Genomic DNA, 24658 nt, shown 5'->3' on the forward strand with positions numbered 1-24658 from the left:
GGGGGGTAATCAGAAGGGGGAATGAAACATGAGAGACTATGGACTATGAGAAACAAACTGAAGACTTCAGAGGGGAGGGGGGTGGGGGAATGGGATAGACTGGTGATGGGTAGTAAGGAGGGCACGTATTGCATGGTGCACTGGGTGTTATACGCAACTAATGAAGCATCGAACTTTGCATCGGAATCCGGGGATGTACTGTATGGTAACTAACATAATAATTAAAAAAATAAAAAAAAGTTACTGTGTCCAGTTTTTTAAAGAAATAAACAAAAGCTTCTTAGCTGAGATATTACTAGAGATTCATAAAGGCAATTTCTTATTCCTTAAGGTAACAAGGACAGAAAGAATCAATTTGCTCAAAATAACCAGATATTCAAAGGCAGAGGGGATAGTAGGAAGACGCCCCACTGTGCAGGCGGCGAATGCTTCCCTGACACATGCAGAGAGGCCTTCCTCCTAATCCAGAGAGAATCCAACACTGAATCTCTTTGTGCAGAGCCTTATGATAGTTCTGTAGGGCACACAAAGACCTGGTCAAATAAACAGGACTTTTTAATGCACGGGTTCACACTGGAAACAAATGCAAAGGTACAGACTTTTTTTGGGTAAAAAAATTATATATATACAGCTTTTTAAATAAGGAAATTCAATGTCTTTATCTGTCAACCAAAGGGTAGACTATTAAGGCCCTTTTGCCTAAAATTTCTGGAAAAAAAAAATACTAGCTTCCATTAAAGGGTCTAATTTCTCAATTTTAAAATCTGATTGCTGACCAAAATATTTTGTGAGGCTGGTTTATTTTTATTTTGCCTTTCCTTGATCCTATAACACTTAACTACAAAATGCTGTTGTCTCACGGAGTTTCCTAATAATCTATTCTTAAAAGGTTTTTTCCTCCCCCATTTTCAAGTAGAGTCAGGGGGTCAGCTTGCAAACTAAGGATGGTTTTTCACATTTTAAAGGGCTATTTTTAAAAAAAAGAATATGCAATGGAGATTGCATTATAGCCTCCAAAGCCTGACTATGATCTGACCTTTTACTGAAATCATCTCCCAACTCCTGAACTAGACCAACAGTAGAGAGTTCAACACAAAGAAATGTTCCTTGCTCTTGAAAACACAGCTTTTTGAAACACAGCTTCTAAGACTAAGCCAGGGAATATATCGTTCCACCTCCATTTGATGACAGATCTGGCCAGGAGAACACCCTAAGGCTGACCTCTGTTTAGTCTTTACTCTAGGCTTCAATTTCACCATCTTTAGGATTCACCGAATTCCTAAATTAGATGTAGAATCCCACGTTACAATTAGGCAGGATTCATACAGTTCCTGGGCGCTCTTCACTTGCCCAATGCCCGGCATTAATTCACACTGTGGAAACCGTCTTCATGAAATATCACTAACCGTAGGTACTACATGTTGAGTGCGGGGTGAGGGCCTGTACGAATCTTGAGGGAATCAGGTGGTATCAAAGAGCACTGTCCAAACAGGAGGGGGCGAGACCCAGATCCAAGGCATCCTGTGGCAGGGAGGGGGGTGTAGCTAAAGCACAGACACTAAGGTGCTTGGGCCCCCGCTGTAGTTGTTAACCTAGGGATTTCATAACAGACAGTGATACACACAGAGATTTCAGGCTCCATAGTACAGTGCTGGCAAACGTGTTTCCTTCAGGATATTCCAGTACATTCCATATATATATATGTACTGAAAAAAGAACAGTCTCCATGTAACATGGTTCCTTTCCTGGACAGTGAAGTAAATTTAGATTCTTTGGCATTTGGCCAAGTTCAATGGGCATCACTAGGCACTTGAACTAGCTGTGTGCAAAGAAGCCCTGCCATATGCTCCTGCCAGCCTAGGCGGTTTTCATCGGTGCTGACTGTCCTGCCACTGTCAAGTGCAGGGCTGGGCTGCCTGCCAGAGGAGAACAATGGTCAGGATATTTTCTTTCAAGTCTCTTCTTAAGAGACTTTTTAAAGTTAATTTCTGGGTGTCAGGAATTCTTGACAGAAGTTTTGGCTATCAAAAACTGTCCTCAGAATTTAAATGACAGTACATCCCCCCCCAAATCTGGGATTGACCCACGATGCCAAGATGCCTAGGGAAACAAGATGAGTCACTGCCTAAGGAATTGGCAGAGGAGGTGGGGGTGGTTAAATGTTGTATATAAATGTGAAAGCTGGAAAGCAGGGAGACATCTGTGTGTTGAGGGGCTGAAATAAGAGCTGGGGCCTACATCCACATCGAGTAAATATTTCCACTGCTTAGAGTCACTGAAATGCAATGCATGGTTGCTCTGGCCAACTTTCCTTTCCAGAAAGGCCTTGGTCTATGACAAATCCATTTATCTGAACTTTTCATTATAACGTTACCTCTAAGAGCTCATACTGACCCAGATACCAAACGACAGTCAAGGTAATTTTCCCTCTGCTTAGATCCTTAACTTGCCCACCACTGAGGCCCTCTATATATTAATTTCATCCTCTATACATTAGTTTCATATTTTGCAAAAAAACTCTCAGTAAAAGTTTGTATTTGAATGTACAGATATTCTGAGAAGGGTCAAAGAGCAAAGATGAACCATACACTACTGGGTATGGAATATGATACATCTGAGAATTTTCTTTACAATTAAAAACAGTTTGGGGGGGTGCCTGGGTGGCTCAGTTGGTTAAGCGTCTGCCTTCGGCTCAGGTCGTGCTCCCAGGGTCCTGGGATCAAGCCCCACATCGGGCTGCCTGCTCAGCGGGGAGCCTGCTTCTCCCGCTCCTACTGCCACTCTCCCTGCTTGTGTTCTCTGTCAAATCAATAAATAAAATCCTCAGGGGGAAAAAAAAACAGTAAAAATCACATGTTATCACTTGACCTTCTTAAAAATAACTGAACTAGGGTTCAGATCAAGCGGTCTATCGCAAAGCAAGGGAACCTGACGAACAAGAGACCACCAGAGAGCTGACAGACCTCCACAGCCTCCCAAGGGCCCTATTTCCCCAACTATAAAAGGGTGGCAACCATCCCTTTGCTCTCACTTCATGATGATTATCAGAAAGAGTCAACAATTCAAGTAGTTAAATGCAAATCATCTGTATCAACTTCAGATTCTCAAGTCTCTCCCTAAGGACTTAAAGATACTGACACGCAGGTGAGGGGCTGACAAATGACAGAGGCTGCACTGGCGAGGTCTGGCTGTGGGCATATACAACATGTTCAAACACTGAAAAGCCATCAGTGCAGTCACAGACTTCCGCTTTGGGGAGATTTCTCAGGATACTAATGGCTCTAGCCTTCGTCTCCTCCAGTCCCCATGCCCTATTTAAAAAGAAAAACGTGGTGGCTCCCTTTAGAAAGAATGCTAACTTTTCCTAGTAAGATAAATGAACAGAGGATATTGGAATTGTATTTCTTGTTCCTCCTTTCAAATAACTCACATTCCCCATGGCACATTTTCAGAAACATTTGGGCGTGTATTTTAAAAAGGAAGCCCCAAATTCTGCTAAATTGGTACCCTGCTGCTTCCTCGCAAAGTTAAATTAACCAAAGACAAAAGACTTACATTTCCAGAAATGGTGAAGAAGCCAAAAATTAGCTCAACTGTAATGGTTTTGAAAGTGTGGGTTTGAATTTTGTATAGCGCGCACATCTGTAATTTTTACATTCTTTTGACTTCTCAAATTTGGTTTTTCAAATGAAAGCAGGATTCCGGTAAAAATTGATTTTAAAATGTCTCTATATGAGACCAAATTAACTCGCAGCAGTCTACTCTTACTATTACATATCCTGGACTTACAATGTAAGCATTAAATGCTCAAGAGTACTTAATGTGACCAAGGGAAGGAGGGTGGAAAGCAAACAGCAAATTCACACAGAACACCACTATATAAAAATCCACTCATAAAGGAAATTAAGACGAAAATTGCAGCTGATCATTTAGGGTAGAGATCTTCTCCCCCTCTCTTCTTTTCCAACAAATTTTGCTAATTTTACAGAGGAAGAGAGACACACAGAGATAAGAGAATGAGCACATTATAAAAAATAAGTCCACTGAACTGATCTTTAAAGACTCCTGTATATGCCCTAAAGCCTGGTCTTCCTTAAGCGACTCTGGATAAACACTCATCTCCAGAGACGCAAAATGCAGACGCAAATATGTTCCTACCTCTTCACTGATCACTGTGTAGGCTGCAAGGGCCAACCGCCACGCTGCTCTCTGGGTTAGCAGTTAGACATGGGCCTGCGGACTGGAGGATGCTAAGCTCCAGAAGCAGCAAATGTTTCTTCCAGAAGCTGAAACCGTTCTAGTCCCATGGAAAGCAATCAAGTATTTCAGAAAGTGGAAGGAAAACAAAACCTACTCAAGGAGCAACAACAGCTGCCTTCACATCCACGAGTCAAAGCTCCACCCCTAAACCCAGCAGCCCCCAGAGGAAAGGGGCCCCCTGAGCTCCTAGGTCAGGGCTCCCAGTTAGGGCCAGGTCATCACCCAGCAGCAGCCACCTTGCCCGGCTCTTCAGAGCAGGGACCTGCGGTGATGACACAGAAGTTGATGGTATGTTGCAGAAAATACGTCCCAAAGTAATGGCGCATGTCAACTGACTCCGAGCACCAGGCTGGCAGACTTGATGATTAGGTTTCTACCACTGGCAGGAAACACCTACTTCACCAGGCAAGACCCCCTACGGTCCTGAAGGTTCCCAATTCACCGCCTGCTCCGCAAGTGTGCCTGTCCACTGCCTCTCCTGACGGACCAGTCCTCCTCCACAGCTGTACCTGGCTGTGGCAGACGCACGGCGTCCCTTCTCTGAGCCGCACTGCGGCCAACAGCAGCCCAGCTCAGGAGGATGTGGGAGGTGGCCGCACGGCAGGGAGCATGGAGGCTCTACACCCAGCTGCACGCAGCACGTAACCCACTGGAAACCAACACGGAGTACTTACTGCCACGAACAGCATGCAATACATGGAGAACGAAGAGTGGCCCGAGTAAAAAGACAATCTAGAAGAGAAAGAAGACAAAGGTCAATTTCCTTTCCCAGAGGCGGACAATTGTCCTAAATCTACCGGCGGCATAGCACAGCCCTCTCCCCCTTCACCTTGACAAATTACCAGAGTGGGAGAGAGTGTCATGACCGAGACTTCCAGCAGGGAACAAACTTGACACGAACATTTCTGAAGTAATGCTCGACAAGCCACAACTAGTATATAAATGGTCTGACTTCATGACATGTAAACTTAAAGGACCATGATTTAAGTTTTATTTTCTACCTGCAGGTTTGCACCTGAGTGCTAGTAATACCTCCTTTGGGACACTCAGAAGTTGACTACTTCAAACATAAAATGAATTTTAAAAAATTAGAAGTGGTATTTTAGCCTTTTTTTTTTTTAAAGATTTTATTTATTTATTCGACAGAGACAGACACAGCCAGCTAGAGAGGGAACACAAGCAGGGGGAGTGGGAGAGGAAGAAGCAGGCTCATAGCGGAGGAGCCTGACGTGGGGGCTCGATCCCATAACGCCGGGATCACGCCCTGAGCAGCCCTGAGCCGAAGGCAGACGCTTAACCGCTGTGCCACCCAGGCGCCCCTATTTTAGCCTTTTAAACAGGCATACATCTCGCCTTAGATTTCCCACCAGATGAAAAGTGCTTTTGTTTGACATTTTAAAACTGTGCACTGACAGTCCTGTACCAGATGAATGCACGCTTTTCAATATTATATTCTATCAACATGCAAGTGTCATCTTCCACCCAAAATGACAGAATGCTTGCAAAACTTAATTTTATGGCCCCTTTTGGAAAAGGGAGAAGCTTCCTAACATCCACGATCCAGGTTCTGCTTACATAGCACTGCCTTCAGAGCAGAAAAGGCAGGCACATTCCTCCAGTAAAAGTAATTCCATGCAAAAGATGCATCAAGCACACAATGAGAATGCTTCTCTGGCCTATGAATACGAACAAAACTCAGAAGGACAGGCTTCTAAGTATTTTACTTCTTACACCCTGCTTGATTCAGAAGGAATTTGGTTACCTGGATTCAGAGAGGTGAAATTAAAACACAGATCAGAAAGTTATCCGTGTATGTTTGGCAACTGAGGGGAGGTGGGCATGCAGATTTCTTAAACATGTACCGATGATGATCTAACAAGAATTATGATAGTGTTTTCATAATCAGATACATCTCTAAGAAAATGAATATTCTCACTTATAGTACCAACTAGGAATTCTATAATTAAACCTGATCATTAATGTGGATTTAATCTATGTAAAACAAGAAAAATAAATCACTTTTAGCCTCCCCAACTATTTGGCTGTAGAGAATAGATCAATACAAGTCCTTACTTTACATTAGAGCAGAGTTCTATACATTTTGTGTTTCAGTAAGTTAAAATGAAGAACCTACAAGTTAATAAAAGCCAATTTCAAGAACTGTCAAATCCCATCAAGCCAACATGACCGTGATCAAGGAAATGTTCTCAAAGCCAAGCAAGTTCAAAGTTTCACTAAGACTTCACATTCAGAGTATTCACCGTACACTGTGCCACAAAATTGTAAATTCCAAACCTACGTAATAGCTTTAAACAGTTCTGATTCAGTCACAGGGTGATTTCATTAGTTGAAAACAAAATGGTTTCAGTTTTTTTATTCCAAATACATAAAGTATTTTATTCAGTATAGAATCAGCCAAAGAATAACCTCTGGCTTCAACAAACAGCGATTAAAACACATAAAGGGAGAACTCTATTTGACCTCTCTCCTAGTCTTTACCCACGGTAAGTGATCAAACAAATCATGGTAATACGGACTTTAACCATTATTAAAACAGAATAAATACAAATTCAAATTATTTTCATATTCCACACACATCTCTTTATTGCAATCTCGAGGAGATATAGCTCTTTATTACGTCTGAAACTCACAAATGAACAATAATTATATGAGTAGTTCGATAAAAACCCCAAAAGTAGGGGTATCTGGCTGGCTCAGTCGGCGGAACATGTGACTTGATCTACAGGTTATAAATTCGAACCCCACGTTGGGTGTAGAGATTACTTAAAATCTTTAAAAAAATAGTAAAAATAAAATCCCAAAAGTAGTCAAAATGCAGATTGTTTTCATCGGAGTAACCTCACGGAAGTGTTTACAACTTTGGCTCTGGCCTCGGAACGTCACCCCATTCTTAGATTTCAACCCAATCCTACACTGCCGTCTCACTTCAGGAGAGCCCCTCTCATGAATGTACATAGAGAGATAAACAATTTGTGCCAGCTTCCCATCAAAGCTTAGAAAGTCTTTCCAGAAAGAAAATTTACAGAGAAAATATATTCTGAAATGCAGCTATTCCACAAACTCAGACATGGCCTGTTACACTGAGCAAGGAGGTGAGTCTGAGAATGTAACTTACCGTGGACAGCACTCTTTTCCAGATGGCAGATTTAAGATTTTTGTTTTGTCAGCCAAGACATCCCTTTCTCCTGGGAGAGCTACTTGGCCTGCACCCTAATGTCACACAGCCTTCACGAGTCTTTACAGCCATCCACCCCCCCCCCAGTGCCCGTGAGTTCCCATTCCTCAATCCATCATTCTTCCATCTCAGTTTTCCAACATCTACATAAATGCTCAGCCTTATAAACTGCAAAGACAGCCAAATCTAACCTTTATCAGTCATCAGAAGCAAGCAGCTCACATAAAGTGTTTAATTTTTTAAATGGCATTTACTAAGTATTTTGGGGCTTTACACAACCTCCTAAAAATCTCACTGCTCTTGCCCTGCCCCCTTTCTTTCCTCCTCCCCACTCCCCAGAGTTAAAAGGCACAAAACAGTTACCCCTTTAGCTAGCTATTCTTCTAGTTTGAAATATCTACTTTGCATTCATTCTTGAATGATGGCTTTCCTGAATACAGAATTGTAGATTAATGTTTTTTTTTCTCCTCACTTTGAGGTATCATTTGACTATTTTCTGGCTTCTACATTTGCTATTAAAATAGAAGCTATCTGTCTGCCATTCCTTTCTAGGTTACCCGTCCTTTCTCTGTAATTACCCTCCCACCTCCACCACCAAGGTCTTCAATATTCCACAGCCTCATGATCATGTATCTAGTAGGAATGTACATTTATCTGATTTAGTATTCACTGGCTTCCCATTTATATACTTCACCAATTTTGAACAGGTCTCAGTCATCGTATCTTTGTTCTATATCCTCCATCCTACTTCTTCTGAGACTCAGATTCAACACATTCGACATTTTCACCCTATCCCTTCATCTTTTCTTTTGTACTTTAAATCTTTGTCTATCTTCCATTTCAGCTCTCACTGTCCCTGTGTCTAAAGTGCTCTATCAATCTATTTTTTTAAATTACTATGTATCATTTATAAAAGATCTCTTTGGTCCTTTTTCCAATCTATGGTCAATTTTGATCCTGTTCATCCTTCATTATATTCTCAGTCTCTGACTTATTTCTACACAGTAGACATATTGATTTTATATTCTATACGGTAATTCTATCTGCAACCTTTGAGAGCTTATGTAGTTTGTCGTCATCTCCTGACTCTCACGTAGGTAGTTTTTTCTATGTATGTTTATTCATAGGAGAATATGAACTCATGTCCTTGACATGCTATCTGTGGGGAATCTCAGTGGCCTTGGCTTAAAAAAAGTTCTTCCAGCAAAGATGTGTGTTCTCTCCTGCTGTGTTCACTACCAATTCACTTTAAAATTATATATATATATTTTTAAAGCCCCACATATATAGTATGAATTCTGGCACCAGAACAACGTGATTATGGTCCCATAGTTAAGGAATTCTGACAGCAGCCCCCCCTCCCCGCACCCCGCAGGGAAGATGTTGCCCTTCGGGAGTCCTTAAATTATCCTTGAGTCTCCCCTGTCTACTCTGCACTGGCCTCAGCCTTTGTCTCTTGTGCCCCATGTTCAGAGCCCATTGACTGGGGCTCTAGGCTACCAGGAACTGGCACATACTTTCAGGTACACATCAGATCAACAGCATTAACAAATCCCAACATCAGGAAAATTCCTTTACTCTCTCATCCAGTTTGGCTATTAATTTACAAAGATTTATTTATATGTGTTTATACATGTGTGTGTGTGTAATGTATATTACCTAGCACATGTAAGTCTATCAGTAAGTATTTCTAATTCTCCATATTGCCAGAAACGGAGGCAGGCTTTTTTAAAACAAGAATTAGGACTAGGGGCGCCTGGGTGGCTCAGTCCGTTAAGCATCTGCCTCAGCTCAGGTCATGATCCTGGGGTCCTGGGACTGAGCCCTAAGTGGGGCTCCCTCCTCAGCGGGGAGTCTGCTTCTCCCTCTGCCCCTCGCCCTGCTTGTGGCTCACACTCTCTTTCTCTCAAATAATAAGAATCTTTAAAAAAAAAAATTAGGACTAGTAAAATGTTATCTCAAATCAACTGCTTTACTAGGGACGTATAGTCTGGCAAGAAGAGTTTTTCATTTTAAAGTGGTCAATACTCACAAATGTTTCTAATTATTACTCTTCTCCCTGTTCACTGGGTATGGCAAAGTTGGCTCTGGGGCAATTCAGAGCTTCCTTCATTTCCCTAAAGATCATCCTGAAATTGTTTCTAAAGCATTTTAAGGCAGAAAGGTTGTCGTAAGACTTAATGGTTCCAAGCTACTGAACACCTTCTATGCACAGGTATTTAATCCACAGTACTTCCACTCTTCACCGTTGGTGGGGGCTGTTAATCCTGTTTTAGATAGAAAGACCCTGAGCCTCCCAGAGGTTCACTCACGGGCACCAAAGTCCCATCGCTTTGAGGATCAAATCCCAGTCCTCCCAACTCTTTCCCACTGGGCCAGGATCCCCCACTGCCACGCACGGCTGGCAGCCCCAGCAGCAGCATGCATCCTGCCATCTCCTGGCGAACACGGGGAGCCGCCGTGAGAAAGAACAGGAGTCACAGCTCATACACGGCCACATGAGTGAAGTTAATATGCGAAGAAGAACTTAGATCATCTGTGAAGAGGCAAATGTTAATATGTAAATAAGTATCTTAAGAGAATACTCGTTTGCCCTTTGTACGCTCTAAAGGCCAAAATAAAAGGAAGTCAAACTGCACCGTGAAGCATTTCTCCAAATGTTATTTCCTGATTATAAAGTTTACACAACAGCAAATTAACTTGAAGGACATGGTAAAATTCCCTTTTGTGGTAACCTTTAAACACAGAATGACCTTGTGAGAAAGTCAAAATATGTCCCAAACAAATGCACAAAGGAACAATTTCCCAAGTATTAGTCCTACTTTGTTTCAAAAGGATTTTTACAACCAATAGCTGTGCAAAATACCCAGGCAATGAGCTGTCAGGCTATTATCTTTAAAAATTTCACATCTAAGATACTGGGGAAGTCAAGTAGGCAGTAAATGGGGAAAATGGGTACTTTCACAATGCACTCACAGGAGTGCACACTTTACAAAGGGGATTTGACAAAATCTATCTCTATGTAAACCCAATGTATTTTCTGACCCAGTAATTCCACTTGAAGACATCTACCCTAGAGAAACACGCACGAGCACAAAGGCGTTTGCTGTAACACAGCTAGCAACTTGAAGACGATGCTTCTTTCACACTTCTTCTGAATACCATAAGTTAGCTAAAATCAATTAAATAACTATCTTCAGGACATATTTTAAAATATGTCATTTATTTAAACCACATAAAAGCATACAACTTCACACCTAATGTAAAATATACAGAAAACAACTGAGAGGACAAACCGTTAACAGCAGCTCTGGGGAAAGGTATCAAATGGGGGTTAAAAAAATCACATTTTATAGTGATAGTATTGGAAACACTACATGGTATTACCGAGATTTTTATATATTTATATAAAAAATATAAACACGATAATCAAATTATCTGATATGCCTGCTACAAATTTCCAACAAACCCCTTGTCCACTAAACACCCACGCATGTGCGCACCCACGCAAGCATGTGCCCAAACTCCTTTCCGAACAGCAGTCGCCTTGAGAGCTGCCCTGCTGCCATGACTCGGGGCACACCGCAGCTCCCTGCCTACACATTCATGCCCGGAGCCCGGTGGGGGCTCAAGGCCAGGAAGCTTGCTCTTATATTTCTCAATGAAATGTTTTGACATTCGTGTGTATTTTTAAATATCCTAAGTCATGTTTCCATAAAAATATATACACATAATTTCATACCACTGAAATTCAGTGTATTAATTCTGTGATTATTACAAGTCACAGAGCCAATAAACATGTGATTTTGATACACGTGTTTGGAGGAGGGAAAGATCAGATCTCTAGAAATGTGCAGATATACGAGAACCACAGGGTATCTCTCCTCCTGAAGGTTACAGAGATAAAGATGAAGGTGATAAACAGCAAAAGAATACAAGATGGTCCCAAACAAAATTAATTAAAATACAGCAAAAATAATGCAAACTCATCTTATTTCCTTGAACCAGCCAGAGATGGAGAGATTATTTCACTTGCAGCAAAAATCCTCATATATCCCTTGAATTATTTTTACAATGATTTTACTGTATTTCCATTTAAAGCTACACTGCATTTATAGGGAGTTGATTAGCCACTTGAAATATAAAAGTAACATGCCTAGCTAAAATAAAACAGATCTGAGTATCCTATTTTATTCATTAACATTAATGCATCAGCATCTAATACCACTTCACAGCCACTAATATCAGTGACTCATATACCAAATAATCTAATATCTGCAGATATCACATCATGAAACTTAAAGGAGAGAAATGAGCAAGACTATGGAAAATGAAAAAGTGGGGGAAAGGAGGACACAATTGGTATGTGTACAGGGTATTTTAAACTCTTGATTAAATAAACCAGTTGATGATTAAAAAAAATGATTATGTGTCTTCTGTTCATGGTAGACTCATATGAAAAGAAGGAATCTAAAAAGGAGAAGTTGTTGAGAACTATGAGATAAAGGAAAGTAAAACTGGGTGTGCCTTGAAAATCAGATGACTGGGGAATAAATGGTTCTACACCGTGAGCAGGGAACTCCGTCTCTGATACAGGAGCAGAGAGCAGGGAGGGACAAAGGTGAATGACAGAAGAGGAAAACAGATGTAAGTGCACTAACCAGGAGAAGAGATCACAGGTTTCGTACAGTATGAGGGAAAAACTGATTACTCGGTGCAGAAAGACTCCACATCACCAACGTGGCATTATCGAAGAGTTGAAAAGGAAACAAAGGGCAACTGGTAGATTACACAAGGTGCTGAACTCTGAGGCATTCCTATGCCAGCAACTAATAACACCTTACCTCCGACCTCCCCTGGCCCCCTTCTTAAACACATTGAGCAAGGAAAACTACCTTGCTAAAAGGTAAAAGATTTCAGAGTGAGACAGAAGGAAGTCAAAGCTCTAAATCACTTTCTAAGGGTTTTTTTAAGGGGCAGGAATGCTAGCCAGAGGCAAGACTGCCAGACCTCTCCTTTTAGCCCTCTCCCAAAAAGACATCATGAAGGCCAAGAAAGCCTATTAAATCTGGCCAGTACCTCCACTTCCCACCCTGATGCAGATCATGAAATCACCATTAACTCTTTACCACCCGGGTCAAGAACAATGAGGCTCAAGACACGAGTCCAAGTCTATACAATTATACTAATATAAAACTTCCGATATGCCCTGAGAGTAGACATTGCCAGTGGCAAGAGAAAAGGCAAAAGCCCATGCATATATAAAATTATTAGAGCCCAACAGGAAGCTGGCCAGGCAGGTCACTCTTGGTTCCTTTCAGATTCGAGCAGATGACATCACGAGAGCTGGTGTCACCAGAGGACTAGCAGGGTGCCACGATACTTCATTTAGACAACCTTTCTACCTAACGGACACATTTCCTTTAGTACCTCAAGTCCTTTTGCTTTAAAAGGAAAGAAAGCTGAGATCGATCATACAATATTTAGAATTAAGAGGAGGAAAGCGAACTACTTTTTACAAGTATAAAAACAAAATTATGACCACATTACTCTACTGCTTCAGGTCCTTCACTCTTACACACTGCTGAGCTTAGAGTAAAAGACCCTTCCTTCATAAGGCCCACCAACGACTCTGGAACCATCATCTGCTACCTAACTACTTATAATTCCCAATACACACCATGTTTCATGCTGTGTTTCTTCATCTCTGTGCCTGAAATGAGCCTCCCAACTTTCTTCAATAATTACCAGACGAGAGTCACTTCAGCCACGTTTCCTCCAAGAAACATTTCTTCAACAGCTAGGCTGAAGTGATCTCCCTTTCTCCAAAAAAGAAAGAGACGTACAGCACTCAGTGAACACATATATCCGTACATCCACCTTCCCAGTACATTATCTGCTGTAGTCCTTCCTTCCTCCATTCCATCCAAACATGGGCAAGAGTAGGAAAAGACTTATAAACAGGGATGTCTAAGGTATGTTTCTTTGTTTGTTTTAATTACATAAGATATGTTCATTAGAAAAATTCAGAAGGCACAGCAAATCCAAAGAAAAATTGCTGGTAAACTCCCAACCTCCCTGAAACCCCATCTTAATTCATCTTGCATCCTTAACACCCAGCACCATTAGATCAAGCATAAAGTAGGTGCTCAATACATTTTTTTAAGCTCAAATAGAATCTAATGTCTTAATGATAAATGAATTTTTATGTAGTTATTCCAGAAAATGTAAAATTCTTACACTTTTCATATTTTAGGCGTCACAAACAAATCCACTTCTGCTGCTTCCCCACCCTCTCCCCCGCCAAAGCACCGAGAATAGGGCATCACACTTCAGTGGCTCCAGAAGAAGCAGACCTTAACTATCCTGTGTTTTGACAGCTGTAAAAAATGCATAAAATAAAACTAAGGACCTTAACTTTCCATAATAATGTTATAATTAAATGCTAAACTTAACTAAGTCTATGCCAATAATCACAGAAAGCCACATGAGATAGGTTATCTGATTTTAACGTCTCACCTCTGATATGTTCTCCCCTTACAGTGCTTACAAATTCTGACTTTATCATCACAGTTCAGGAGAATTAGGAAGTCCAATCTAATACCCCTGCTGTTTTCCCCCTTCTGTAAGAAAGTGGGAGCAGTATTAATGTGTATCAGCTTAAACATGAAGCACCTAAGGCCTCTTCCCAATTCTTGTGGCAAGCATTTCAAAAATGTGCGTAAAATGTCCAGAAACCTTTTTTACATTATGATCAAAGGCAGTCAGGTTAGTGGAACAGATGATATCCATAATGATAAATTAACATATATTCTGTTGTAAATAAAAAACAAATTAAGTTTTAAAAGCATTCTCAGGGGCACTCAGCACGTAGAGTGTGTGATTCTTGATCTCGGGGTTGTGAGTTTCAGCCCTGCACAAGATGTAGAGACTACTTAAAAATAAAATCTTAAAAAAAAAAAAAAAAAAAGCATTCTCAAAGCAAATGTAAGTGGGCAAAAAACAAAGACAAAATAAAACAAAAACATGGAATGACAAGTGAGGAAAAAGGTTTTAGGTACTGCCTGAATCCTACTTTCCATTGCCTTTAGGAAGAATTCCTCCATTTTTAAAGGATTCAATTCTGTCCTTCAATAAACCGAAAATATTGAAAACTGTCCATCTTCATAAATTTCCAAACATTACCTCAGAACCAAAACAATGCAGTTGCAATAGATTACATAAGAAAAAATAACGGTTAAAAGGAAACAAACATGAAAAGGTTAACCAATCCTATAATCTCAATCTTGAGTGCATACATAAACTCATTTATTACATAAAATGGAGAGTTTGTTGTGTAGGCCAGAAGTGGCGTCCAAGATTATACCTCTCTACCAAGCTCCCAGGTGATGTCCATCCTGCTGGTAAGAGCAGAGGACCACATTTTGAGTGACAAGGGGAGAGGAATGAGAAGAAAGGTAATCTTGAGCTTGAGTAGGAATACACCTGGGATTAAATCAAGATTTTGGGCACTCTGTGGAGACAGTCATGTCAAAGGAATGCTGATCCTTTTCCTGCTTTCTTATTACAAAGGCTACTTAAAACAGAAAACTGTATTGAGAACCACATGAAGACAGATTTCAAGGATCTCTGAATAATGAGCCAACACAATTCATATATCAGGTTTGTTTTACTTTTCACAAATTCAACTCACATCCTACCTCTCAAAAAAATATTTATTTTCTAATTAAACGACAATACTGAATGCATGCTGTTCACATTTATTCTGAATGGAAACTCAGGCTTTACACCACTCAATTATATTTCTTTTTAAGATTTTATTTATTTATTTGAAAGAGAGACAGACAGAAAGCCCAAGTAAAAGGAAGATGTAGAGGGAGAAGCAGACTTCCCCTGAGCGGGGAGCCCGATGTAGGGCTCGATCCCAGCACCCTGGGATCACGACCTGAGCCCAAGGCACACACCCAACCGAATAAGTCACCCAGAGGCCTGCCCCTCCATCCATTATATTTTTATCTGGAAAAAGTACTAATGTATCTATGCAACTTTTTTTTTATATTTCAAAGCTGGCTATGGGGAATTCAAGAGTTCTAAGGTGAAGGTACAAAACATCAATATGAAGTAATCAGCTGATGACGTGTTCATGTGACTTAGTAGCCCATTAACATTTAACGCACAGTACTGCAGTGGGATGACCCGAAATGCCAAATGTCTAAACTTAAAGTGTTATTAGTTGGGGTGGGTGGAGCCAGGGTTATTTATTTTTAAAATAAGTTATGGTATACATATATTTACCAACAGACAGTGGCAGGAAGTCACTGAAAGTAAAGAAAGGATCTTGTCTTTGCAAGTCTGCACCTCGACCAAAATAAAGCCACACGTCAAGTCAACTCATTCTGCATTCAGGAAAGACAATCAGGCACCGAGTCAAATCTCAAGGGAGAAAGAATCTTTTGCTTTTAATCCACATTAAAACAAAATTATCCAGAACATGTAACTCCAATACAGGCTAAATCAAAAGTATGCGTTAAGAATGTGTACAGCGATTTAATTAGGTATTATGTGGTGTAACTTCACTTTCATTTCTAAACAAACAAGGTTCTTCAGCCTTAAATGTCCCAGATTGCCTTATAAATTAACAAACAACTGACAAACAAAACCCTGAAAATTATACTGGTTTTACTGAAGCTAAATCTAGTAAAATATTGCCTATATACCCTAAGCCTCTAGCCTATCTGCCTATGACGCCGCTGCTCCCTGAACCCTGAGACACACCCCATCCTAATTCTACACATTCAAACCTTACTCATCCTCCAAAATGCCTCCTCTACTAGAAGCAATATTAATACCCTCTGATTTCATGGTTTCATCTTCACTCCTTCAAGGCATGTATTGATCACGCACACAATCTCCAAACATGTCTCGGCCCCTGTGCAGTGAGCACCATGAGAGCAACATGTGCACTTGCGGAGGTCACTCCCACAGTGACTAGGCCTTAACAGCAAGAGATATTAGTTGAATTTAGTAATTTCATGGAGAGGCTGAAGCTGTGATTCCCAGGTCAGCAGCCACAGCACCATCTGGGAATGTTTTAGGAATGCAAATTCTTGGGCTCCCTGGCATTCAAACTCATTGAATCAGAAACTCTCGGGAGGAAGCCCAGTTATCTGTATTTTAACAAACTCTCCCCGTGATTCCAATGTGACTAAAGTGTAAGAAACACTGGGGCACAGAGAGCCAGCCCGGGGTCAGGTCGAGGAAAGAGCCGCACCTACAACCGAAAGTGTCACGTGTTAGCATTCAGAACAGAGGAGGTGGCAACGGTGCCGGCCTTCAAGGCAATTCCTTTTATTTACACTAATGTCCATCCACAGGGTGAAGGATCTTTTAAAATCACCCCCTCTTTCATTCTATGTGTTACTATTTACAGGTAGATACAAGAATAAAACAAAGGTTGTCTTCTAGCTCACTGACATATACACACGGGAAGTACGGATAAGACTGAATAAATCCTTCTGAAACCATAAAGTGTCCAGTAATGTCTACAATTAGACCATAAAGAAGCAACCATTCTCTCAAAGTGTAAAGCAGGTTTTGCCAGGTACTTAATACCACAGCTAGTCAGTCTAATCATAATGGGTTTTCACTATTACAGAGGGCACTCCCTCAAAATTTACTTTTATTTACCTGCATAGGCATTACATTAAAAAAAAGACAAAAGGAAAATTATTTCTCACATTCAACCAAATATATCACAATTAAACACCCAAATAATACAAAGCTGCCATGATCCAAAATAAGTAACTTTGAGTATCTGATTTATATAGCCAAAGACCAATCGCTCAGAATTGATCAGGAATGCTGAGTCTATCCTTAAGCAAACGTAATTTAAGTAAAAGCCAGAAAAAAGAAAAAAGTGAACTTCTTAGAGAATACAAAGGTTTCTGGACTGTAGTATCACAAACAGAGCAGCTGTTAGCGAGCTGCCATGCTCAACTATAGACCCCAACAGTTAAAACCAGAAATAGGCAAGTCTGCTTAAACTGATGCTGCAACGAAAACCCATTGTGCTTATTTCTTACCAAACTTTCTGGAGGCACTGACAAAGACATTTTGCGAAGACCTCAACATCCCAACTGCCAAACCAGAAAAGCCTGGATACCAATGGAATGCCTAGACAACCACATCCCACACGCCCTGTCCCTGCCCATGACCGCGGGCTGAACGCATACTGATCACCATGGTCACGCACTCTGCCTGCTCTCTCGCATGTACTGTGCCCCAACCTCTCCCTGTAACGCTGTAGGTGTCCATCTTGCTGGTGGAGAGGTCAGTGGTTATAGCTTGAGCCTGCCACCAAGCTCCTCGCTGGTAGCACCCTAAATTTCTCCCTTTCTCTTTTCCAAACCATCATCTCTTGAGTCACTGACTTCTCTTACAACCAGTTTATTCGAGTTTGTTCTACAAGTGTTGGCAAACCCAGCCAGGAGCTGTGCTTCCAATCTGTCCAGCCCCCTTGGGATTCCTTGGCACAGAGCCACTGGCTCCAGTAGCACCAGGGCTCACCCGCTCAGTTCCTGAGTTAGCAGCGGTGATAGGTCATTTGGTAACACAGCTAGCTGTGCACAATCTTAAATTCACCCTGCCAAACATCCTAAGATAATAAATGTCATATAAGGTCGTGTTCCCATCATCCAGGGGATTTGAAGCACTGGTTCACGAAGTGTGGTCCTGAGATCAAGCACAGAGGCACCAGCATCTAGGAGCGTGTTAGAAATACATATTCTCAGCCCCCACCCGCACTTCATGAATTAAACACGGGAGGATGAAACACTGAAATCTGCATTTTAACAAGCCCTCCAGGTGATTCTAATGAATTAACATTTGAAAGCCATTGGTCTAAAGAGTCTCTTTAATCTTTTACTGGGGCAGAGTGCTACGGGTCTGAACTGCCTGAGCTCATTAATTTTTTTTTCCCCACAAACAGAAAGTAATACTATTCTCACTGGCATGAGCAAGGGCAGCTGGATGTCCCACAGTTACAAGTACACTCCCTTTTCATTTATAGTAAATTCCCAGGTATTAATTTTAAACAATGAATGGGAGCTCTCTGGATATTACAATTAATAAATATGCCACTATAGTCCATTTATGTTCTCACTTCTATGTTTAGGACCCAGGGCCACAAATGAAGCCTGGTCAAATTCCTCTGACATCAGTGATACAAGAGCACAGGAGTGTGCACAAATGCAGGAAGAGCAGAGAGAGGAATGGAAGAAAATAAGAAAACAAATGAGGAAAAAAAAATCAAGACCAGAAGCCAAAATTCTAAGACAGTACTCTCTCAGATGTAACTCTGACTCATTCATAGTCAACAAAAATGACTCATTTCAGGTTCTTATGTTCCCTTCTCTCCAATGTCAAGCATTATAATTTTATAATTAAAATAAACGTACAGGGGGCAGGCTGTGGAGATAAATAAATTAAAGGAGCAGATTACACTATAATCCTAATATATTACAGACAATGTCTAGACTGAAATGTTTTTGCATTTTTGGCATCCCGATTTAAAAATCCAAGAGAAAAGCAATAGGAAAGCCTGAATCCAACGAAATTATGCTCCAAAACAAAACAGCAATGCAAACCCACAGTTATGCACCAACGTTACAAAGCCCTAGAGCTGTGGCAACAACTCATTCTGGAAACACCAGTGGAAATCCCATTTTTCTCGGAAGATACAAAGTTTTCTTAAAATTTCATTTCTAGGTTTGATTTTCCTTCTTATATCAGAACCCCAAAGCTTATCCACGGATCTTCTCACTGAAAATGTGGGAGGCTGAAGAAACTTTAAAGGGTAATGGGTAAAAAACCTGCGTGTACTTAAGTCAAAAATACCATCAGAGTATTATAGTACATGTTGGCCAATTCAGATACACTAGGAAGAGAAACATAATAGGACATATATGGACTGGAAAATGTAATCACATTTATACCATTTAAAATAAATTATATTTCACGTTTTGTCCAAATGGCTCATGTAAGAAAGAAAAATCTCACGATAAGACATAGCGTTACAAGAAAATTTTGAGCTACAATGTACCCAAATCAGAGAAACAATACACGTGCGAAGAAACTATGTTCTTAAAGAACCATTTATAATGATATTTTCTGGAGTTTAGGTAAACCCTTATCACCTGACTTTCTTAAATACCATAACAAGAGAAAGCATTAGAGTTTTCCTATTTTCTGTTGGGTGATGCAGGAGAGATGTTACTAGAGACACAGGCATGGATAGTCCTCTATATTTCCCTGAGTCTTCAAACTCCTCACCGAAAGTCGTAACATCTCCTACTCATTAAATCTGAGACCTTTCCCTAGGACACTACAGTGTTATGAGAGCAGAGAATGAGATCTCCACATCCCACATCCTCAGAGCCCAGTGTTGGTAAGTTCATCACTCCTCAAAGCCATTTCTGGACCATTCTTCCCCTAGCCCTCTTAAAATATGCTTGCTTACCTAAACTCAAATCAACAATACCACCTTCCACTCTCAACTGCCTACTGTATTAGTCATTTCTCTCTCCTTCATTCATTATGATTTTATACCCCTACCATTCCTCCTATGATCACCTCAAAGCTTGCCATTCAGCAGCCTCTCTATTCTCTGGCCTTGTTATCAACAAGGACATTCTCTTTCACTGCCATCACTTTTTAAATTTAAGTCCTCCATGCTAGACTAAGCTCCATGAAGATGAGAACCAGAGCTTTCTAGTTCACTGCCAGATCTCACGCACATAACACACTGTATACTCTCAGTTAAATAAGGTGTTTTTTCATCTCCACTAAATGCAAAAATTGGGGACTACTACAATGCCTGTGTAGCTTATAAGAGAACCAACAAGGACAATAAAGTGCCTGAGAATCATGTATAAAGAACAGTCAAAGGATGTTTTACCTTGAAAAGTATCTGTTGAATGGTGAATAACTAAGGTAAAGTGATAGCTATCTAAAATCTAAGAAGGTCAATCATATAGAAAAGGTAAGGCTGACAATTCTGAGACTTGAGATGGGTAATTGGCTCTGCTACTAATTAGTGGTTTTATTTTTATTTTTACTTTTTAAAAAGATTTTATTTATTGGGGCGCCTGGGTGGCACAGCGGTTAAGTGTCTGCCTTCGGCTCAGGGCGTGATCCCGGCGTTCTGGGATCGAGCCCCACATCAGGCTCCTCTGCTATGAGCCTGCTTCTTCCTCTCCCACTCCCCCTGCTTGTGTTCCCTCTCCCACTGGCTGTCTCTATCTCTGTCGAATAAATAATAAATAAAAAAATCTTAAAAATAAATAAAAATAAAAAGATTTTATTTATTTACTTGAGAAAGAGAGAAAGAAAGCAAACGAGTGAGCACAAGCTGGGGGAGGGGAAAAGCGAGAGGGAGAAGCAGTCTCCCCACTAAGCAGGGAGCCCAATGCAGGGTTGGTCCCAGGATCCTGGGATCATGACCTGAGCCTACGGCAGATGCTTAACTGACTGATCCACCCAAGTGCGCTTTAATGTTACTGGGCCTCCATTTGTTCATCTATACATTGAAGAAGTTGGACCTTTTGGATTCCAAACGTTCTGTTTCATTCATGCCTAGTAGCGCTCCAGGTATAGAAGGGAGCCTAACAAGGGCATTATAAGGAGGCAACTTGAAGACCTAAACCTATCAATATATGAAGTTTCCTTATAAAAAACATAAGAATACTGAGAGATAGAGCAGAACTTACTACACGGCTGGACTACATCAAAGGTCAGCAAACTATAACCCCTGGCAGCCAGTATTTCTGTTAATAAACTTTTACTGGAACATAACCACACCCATTCATTCAAGGATTGTCTATGGCTGTTTTTTCCTGGTACCACAGCATAGGCAGATAGTTGTCAAATTAACCAAATGGCCCACAAAACCCAAAATATTTACTATCTGGTGCGTTAAGAAAAAGTTTGCTGGCCCTGCACTATAGACATACAAAGTTCATTTTAATTATTCATGAGAAATGGAAAGACCTGCATTACAATGCTCTTAAACAGAAGGTAGGGATAAAATGGGGAAAAAAGAATAAGCAGAGATAAGAAGTCAAAATATGATCTCAATTCACCTCCCAGTGATTACACTAGCTTCTCTCTCTAAGCTCGTGGATGGTTCATCTTCCAGTCTCTGAACCTTCTTTTCCAAGAACACACAAGATAAAAAAAACATTGAAGATTTAACACGCACCTGCCCTCCTTCACCTTTTGTGCATTCCCTTGACATATGTAGTTTTCAATGTAACCAGCACTGCAGTTGATTTTTGACCAATCTGGGTCACAAACATCCAGGAAGTGAGGCCGCAGTCTGCCTATTGAATACTTGGCAATGTCAGTCAGGGACTGACTAGCAGCTGCACCAAATAAAAATGTTCCAATGGATTTGTAAATAGTGGCTATGTAGTTATTCCTGATAAAGGAATTCGAGTGCAAGAGGTTACAGTAAACAGACAGGGCTTCTCCAATAATCATCTGAAAAAGAAACAGAAAAATAATATGTTAAAACAGCAACCAGGCACTTTAAACAAAATAAAAAATAGAAAAGAAAATGCTAAATCACAATAAAATCTTTATTTCAAAAACACCTCCCTTTTTTCATTTGCAAATGGAGAGTCAAGATATCTAATTCTAAACCATGAAAAAAGGTCTCAGATCAACTGTCGATACTGCTTACAAAGCAATGGCCAAAATAATTTCAAATCTACCTGACACAATAAAATGCTTTTTATTGCTTATTGCTTTTCTGGTACTCAAATAAAATGAGTTTTAATAAGCAGAAAATGATGTATCATGAATGACAAAACCCATGGTTTGTTCAAATAACACAAACTTTCCTAGAGTATCCCTTGTCTAAGTACTTTTATCTGACAGTGTCTTCATTTTTAGCCAACAATCCTCTGAATCAAAAACATCCATTATATTTCAAAAAGTAAAACAGTTTCAGGGAGTAAACTAATATAAAAGCAGGGATCTAACACTGAGGCCAAAGGGTAAAGAGGGCAGAGATTAGCTGACAGAGCCTCCCAGCTCTGCCCCTCCAGACCCCTAGGCCTGGTTAATAAGGCTCTGACAGACTTAATAAGACTTAACAAGTCTCATTAACAGACGAAACACACATTCGATGCTCTCCTTCCCCAAGAAAACATTTCAAGTGACTTTTTCGTCTTTATTTTTCACTGACTTTATTTTTCACTAAAAGTGGAGATAAAGCCTTTTCAGATTCTAGTACAGTGTGTGTCAGCCAGCATATACTGCTATAAAGCATTTAAAGGCATTGAAAAGCCTTCCCAGTACTTTGCAAGCTCACAGACCAAAACCCTAAGAAATCCAAAAAATATCGAGGAGCAAATTTATACAAAATTACATTTGCTGATAAAATAATCCACATTCTAGCTATCTGACACCAAAATAAATAGTTGGACAAGAAGAATCAGCTTGCTTATTTATGTTGGGGAAGTGAGGAGATACAAGTCACAAAATTTTTCTCAAGAACTATTTTGCTGCTTCATCTTAAATTACATAAACAATCTTATAAAACATTCATACATTTCCATATGGTGTGGATTAATTATCTTCAGGGTGAACTTTATCGTAGGTAAAATAAATGGTTGCCTCCTAAAAGAGAATTTAAGAACCTAACACCAAAGGGGCATCTGGGTGGCTCAGTCCTTAAGCGCCTGCCTTCGGCTCAGGTCATGATCCCAGGGTCCTGGGATCGAGCCCCACATCAGGCTCCCTGCTCAGCGAGGAGCCTGCTTCTCCTTCTCCCTCTGCCTGCTACTCCCCCTACTTGTGCTCACTGTCAAATAAATAGATAAAATCCTTAAGAAAAAAAAAAAAAAAAGAACCTAACACCAAAAATTCTTTCTTCGTTTGGCTCCATGGCTCCATAATTAGAATGTTAAAACGTTGACAACTAGACTCTGAATCCCACAAAAGAATCTAGTTTTAGTCATTAAAAAAAAAAAAAGCCAGTACTGCCATAGTGGCCTCAAACAGAGTAGGTGGTTAGTAAATTTTAATTAAAAGGGGTACGTCCTAGGTAAAAGGTAAACACTCTTAGTTTAAACATTAAGCCCCATAGAAATATATTCTTCATTACAGTAACTAATGTAAATAACTTAATCAGGTCCTTTTCTGAGAACAGGTCAGAAGAGAAAAAACATATGCACTTCTAGGGATACCATATCTCTGCAACTGTGCTTATAAGGGTTCTCCCAACCCCCTCCAAGTGGCCCATGTATTAAAAGTATATACTGTCTCCTCTGACTGTTAAGGTGCCCCAGCAACTGCCCTGATAGATGAGCAGCAAGAGGGGATTTCTCTCATGTTTCATTATGGAGTTGCCCTTTGATCATTTACAATATATACCAAGTATATTAATCAACCACAACTTGAGCAGCTGAAACGCCCACACTTCAGTTGTCAGCTGTTCTTCTTGCGTAAGCACTCAAATATTTTCCAGTTCTTTAGGGCCACCCAAACCCTGGTTCTTGACACTGAGGACAGAAAGTCAGCTCACTAGGAGAATTCAGAGCAATGGGCAGAGATGACAAACTGATTCACAGAGGTAGTGTAAGCTGAAACTTAAAACCCTTAATGCTGGGAAAGAGCAGGGGGACTCTAAAGCTGACAAACACTAGGTCAATGTACATCGTTTTTATCACATCCTCCATCCTCACTGAGAGAGACAGACAATAGACAAGTTCTAAACTCATTTTCTAAATTAAATGTAGGAATGTGTCTGACATGTCACTATACATGACAGCCATATTTTTGTTTCATTTTAATACTTGTCCTGCACTTTGAGCCATTTATGCCAATGCTTAGCCTTGTTGAAGTCCACACTTAAGCTGACCGCGGCCTTATCTTAGAGCTGGGATCACTTCTTATGCATCATTTACATTCCAAAGATAGGATAAATTATTAAAGATCTAAAGATAATGTCTGGGGGACTAAAACAAAATACTTTTGAAATCAAGGCCAATAATTACCCAAATCCATGTAATTCAACCATTTAAAACCTATGCACCACAATATTTTCTCACCATCTCCTTTATAGTTCCATCAACCAAGATGATGTTATACATCTCTACACTATCCCTATATGATGTGCCTCCCTTTCAGGGCCCACCT

At 40.4% G+C, this 24658-nt stretch overlaps 1 protein-coding gene across 2 annotated transcripts in view; it reads right to left on the reverse strand.

Moving 5' to 3' along the window:
- PLPP1 (phospholipid phosphatase 1) overlaps positions 1-24658 on the reverse strand; it is a 91342-nt gene that overhangs the window by 7630 nt on the left and 59054 nt on the right. For both annotated transcript variants that reach the window (XM_002928074.4, XM_011235880.3), the window contains exons 3-4: positions 21714-21994; positions 4935-4992 (exon numbers count right to left, since the gene is read on the reverse strand). In XM_002928074.4, coding sequence (XP_002928120.1) covers positions 4935-4992; positions 21714-21994 — 339 coding nt within the window. The remainder of the gene's footprint in view (positions 1-4934; positions 4993-21713; positions 21995-24658) is intronic.

The sequence above is a fragment of the Ailuropoda melanoleuca genome, chromosome 3, assembly GCF_002007445.2.
Source record: "Ailuropoda melanoleuca isolate Jingjing chromosome 3, ASM200744v2, whole genome shotgun sequence".
Lineage (NCBI taxonomy): Eukaryota > Metazoa > Chordata > Mammalia > Carnivora > Ursidae > Ailuropoda > Ailuropoda melanoleuca.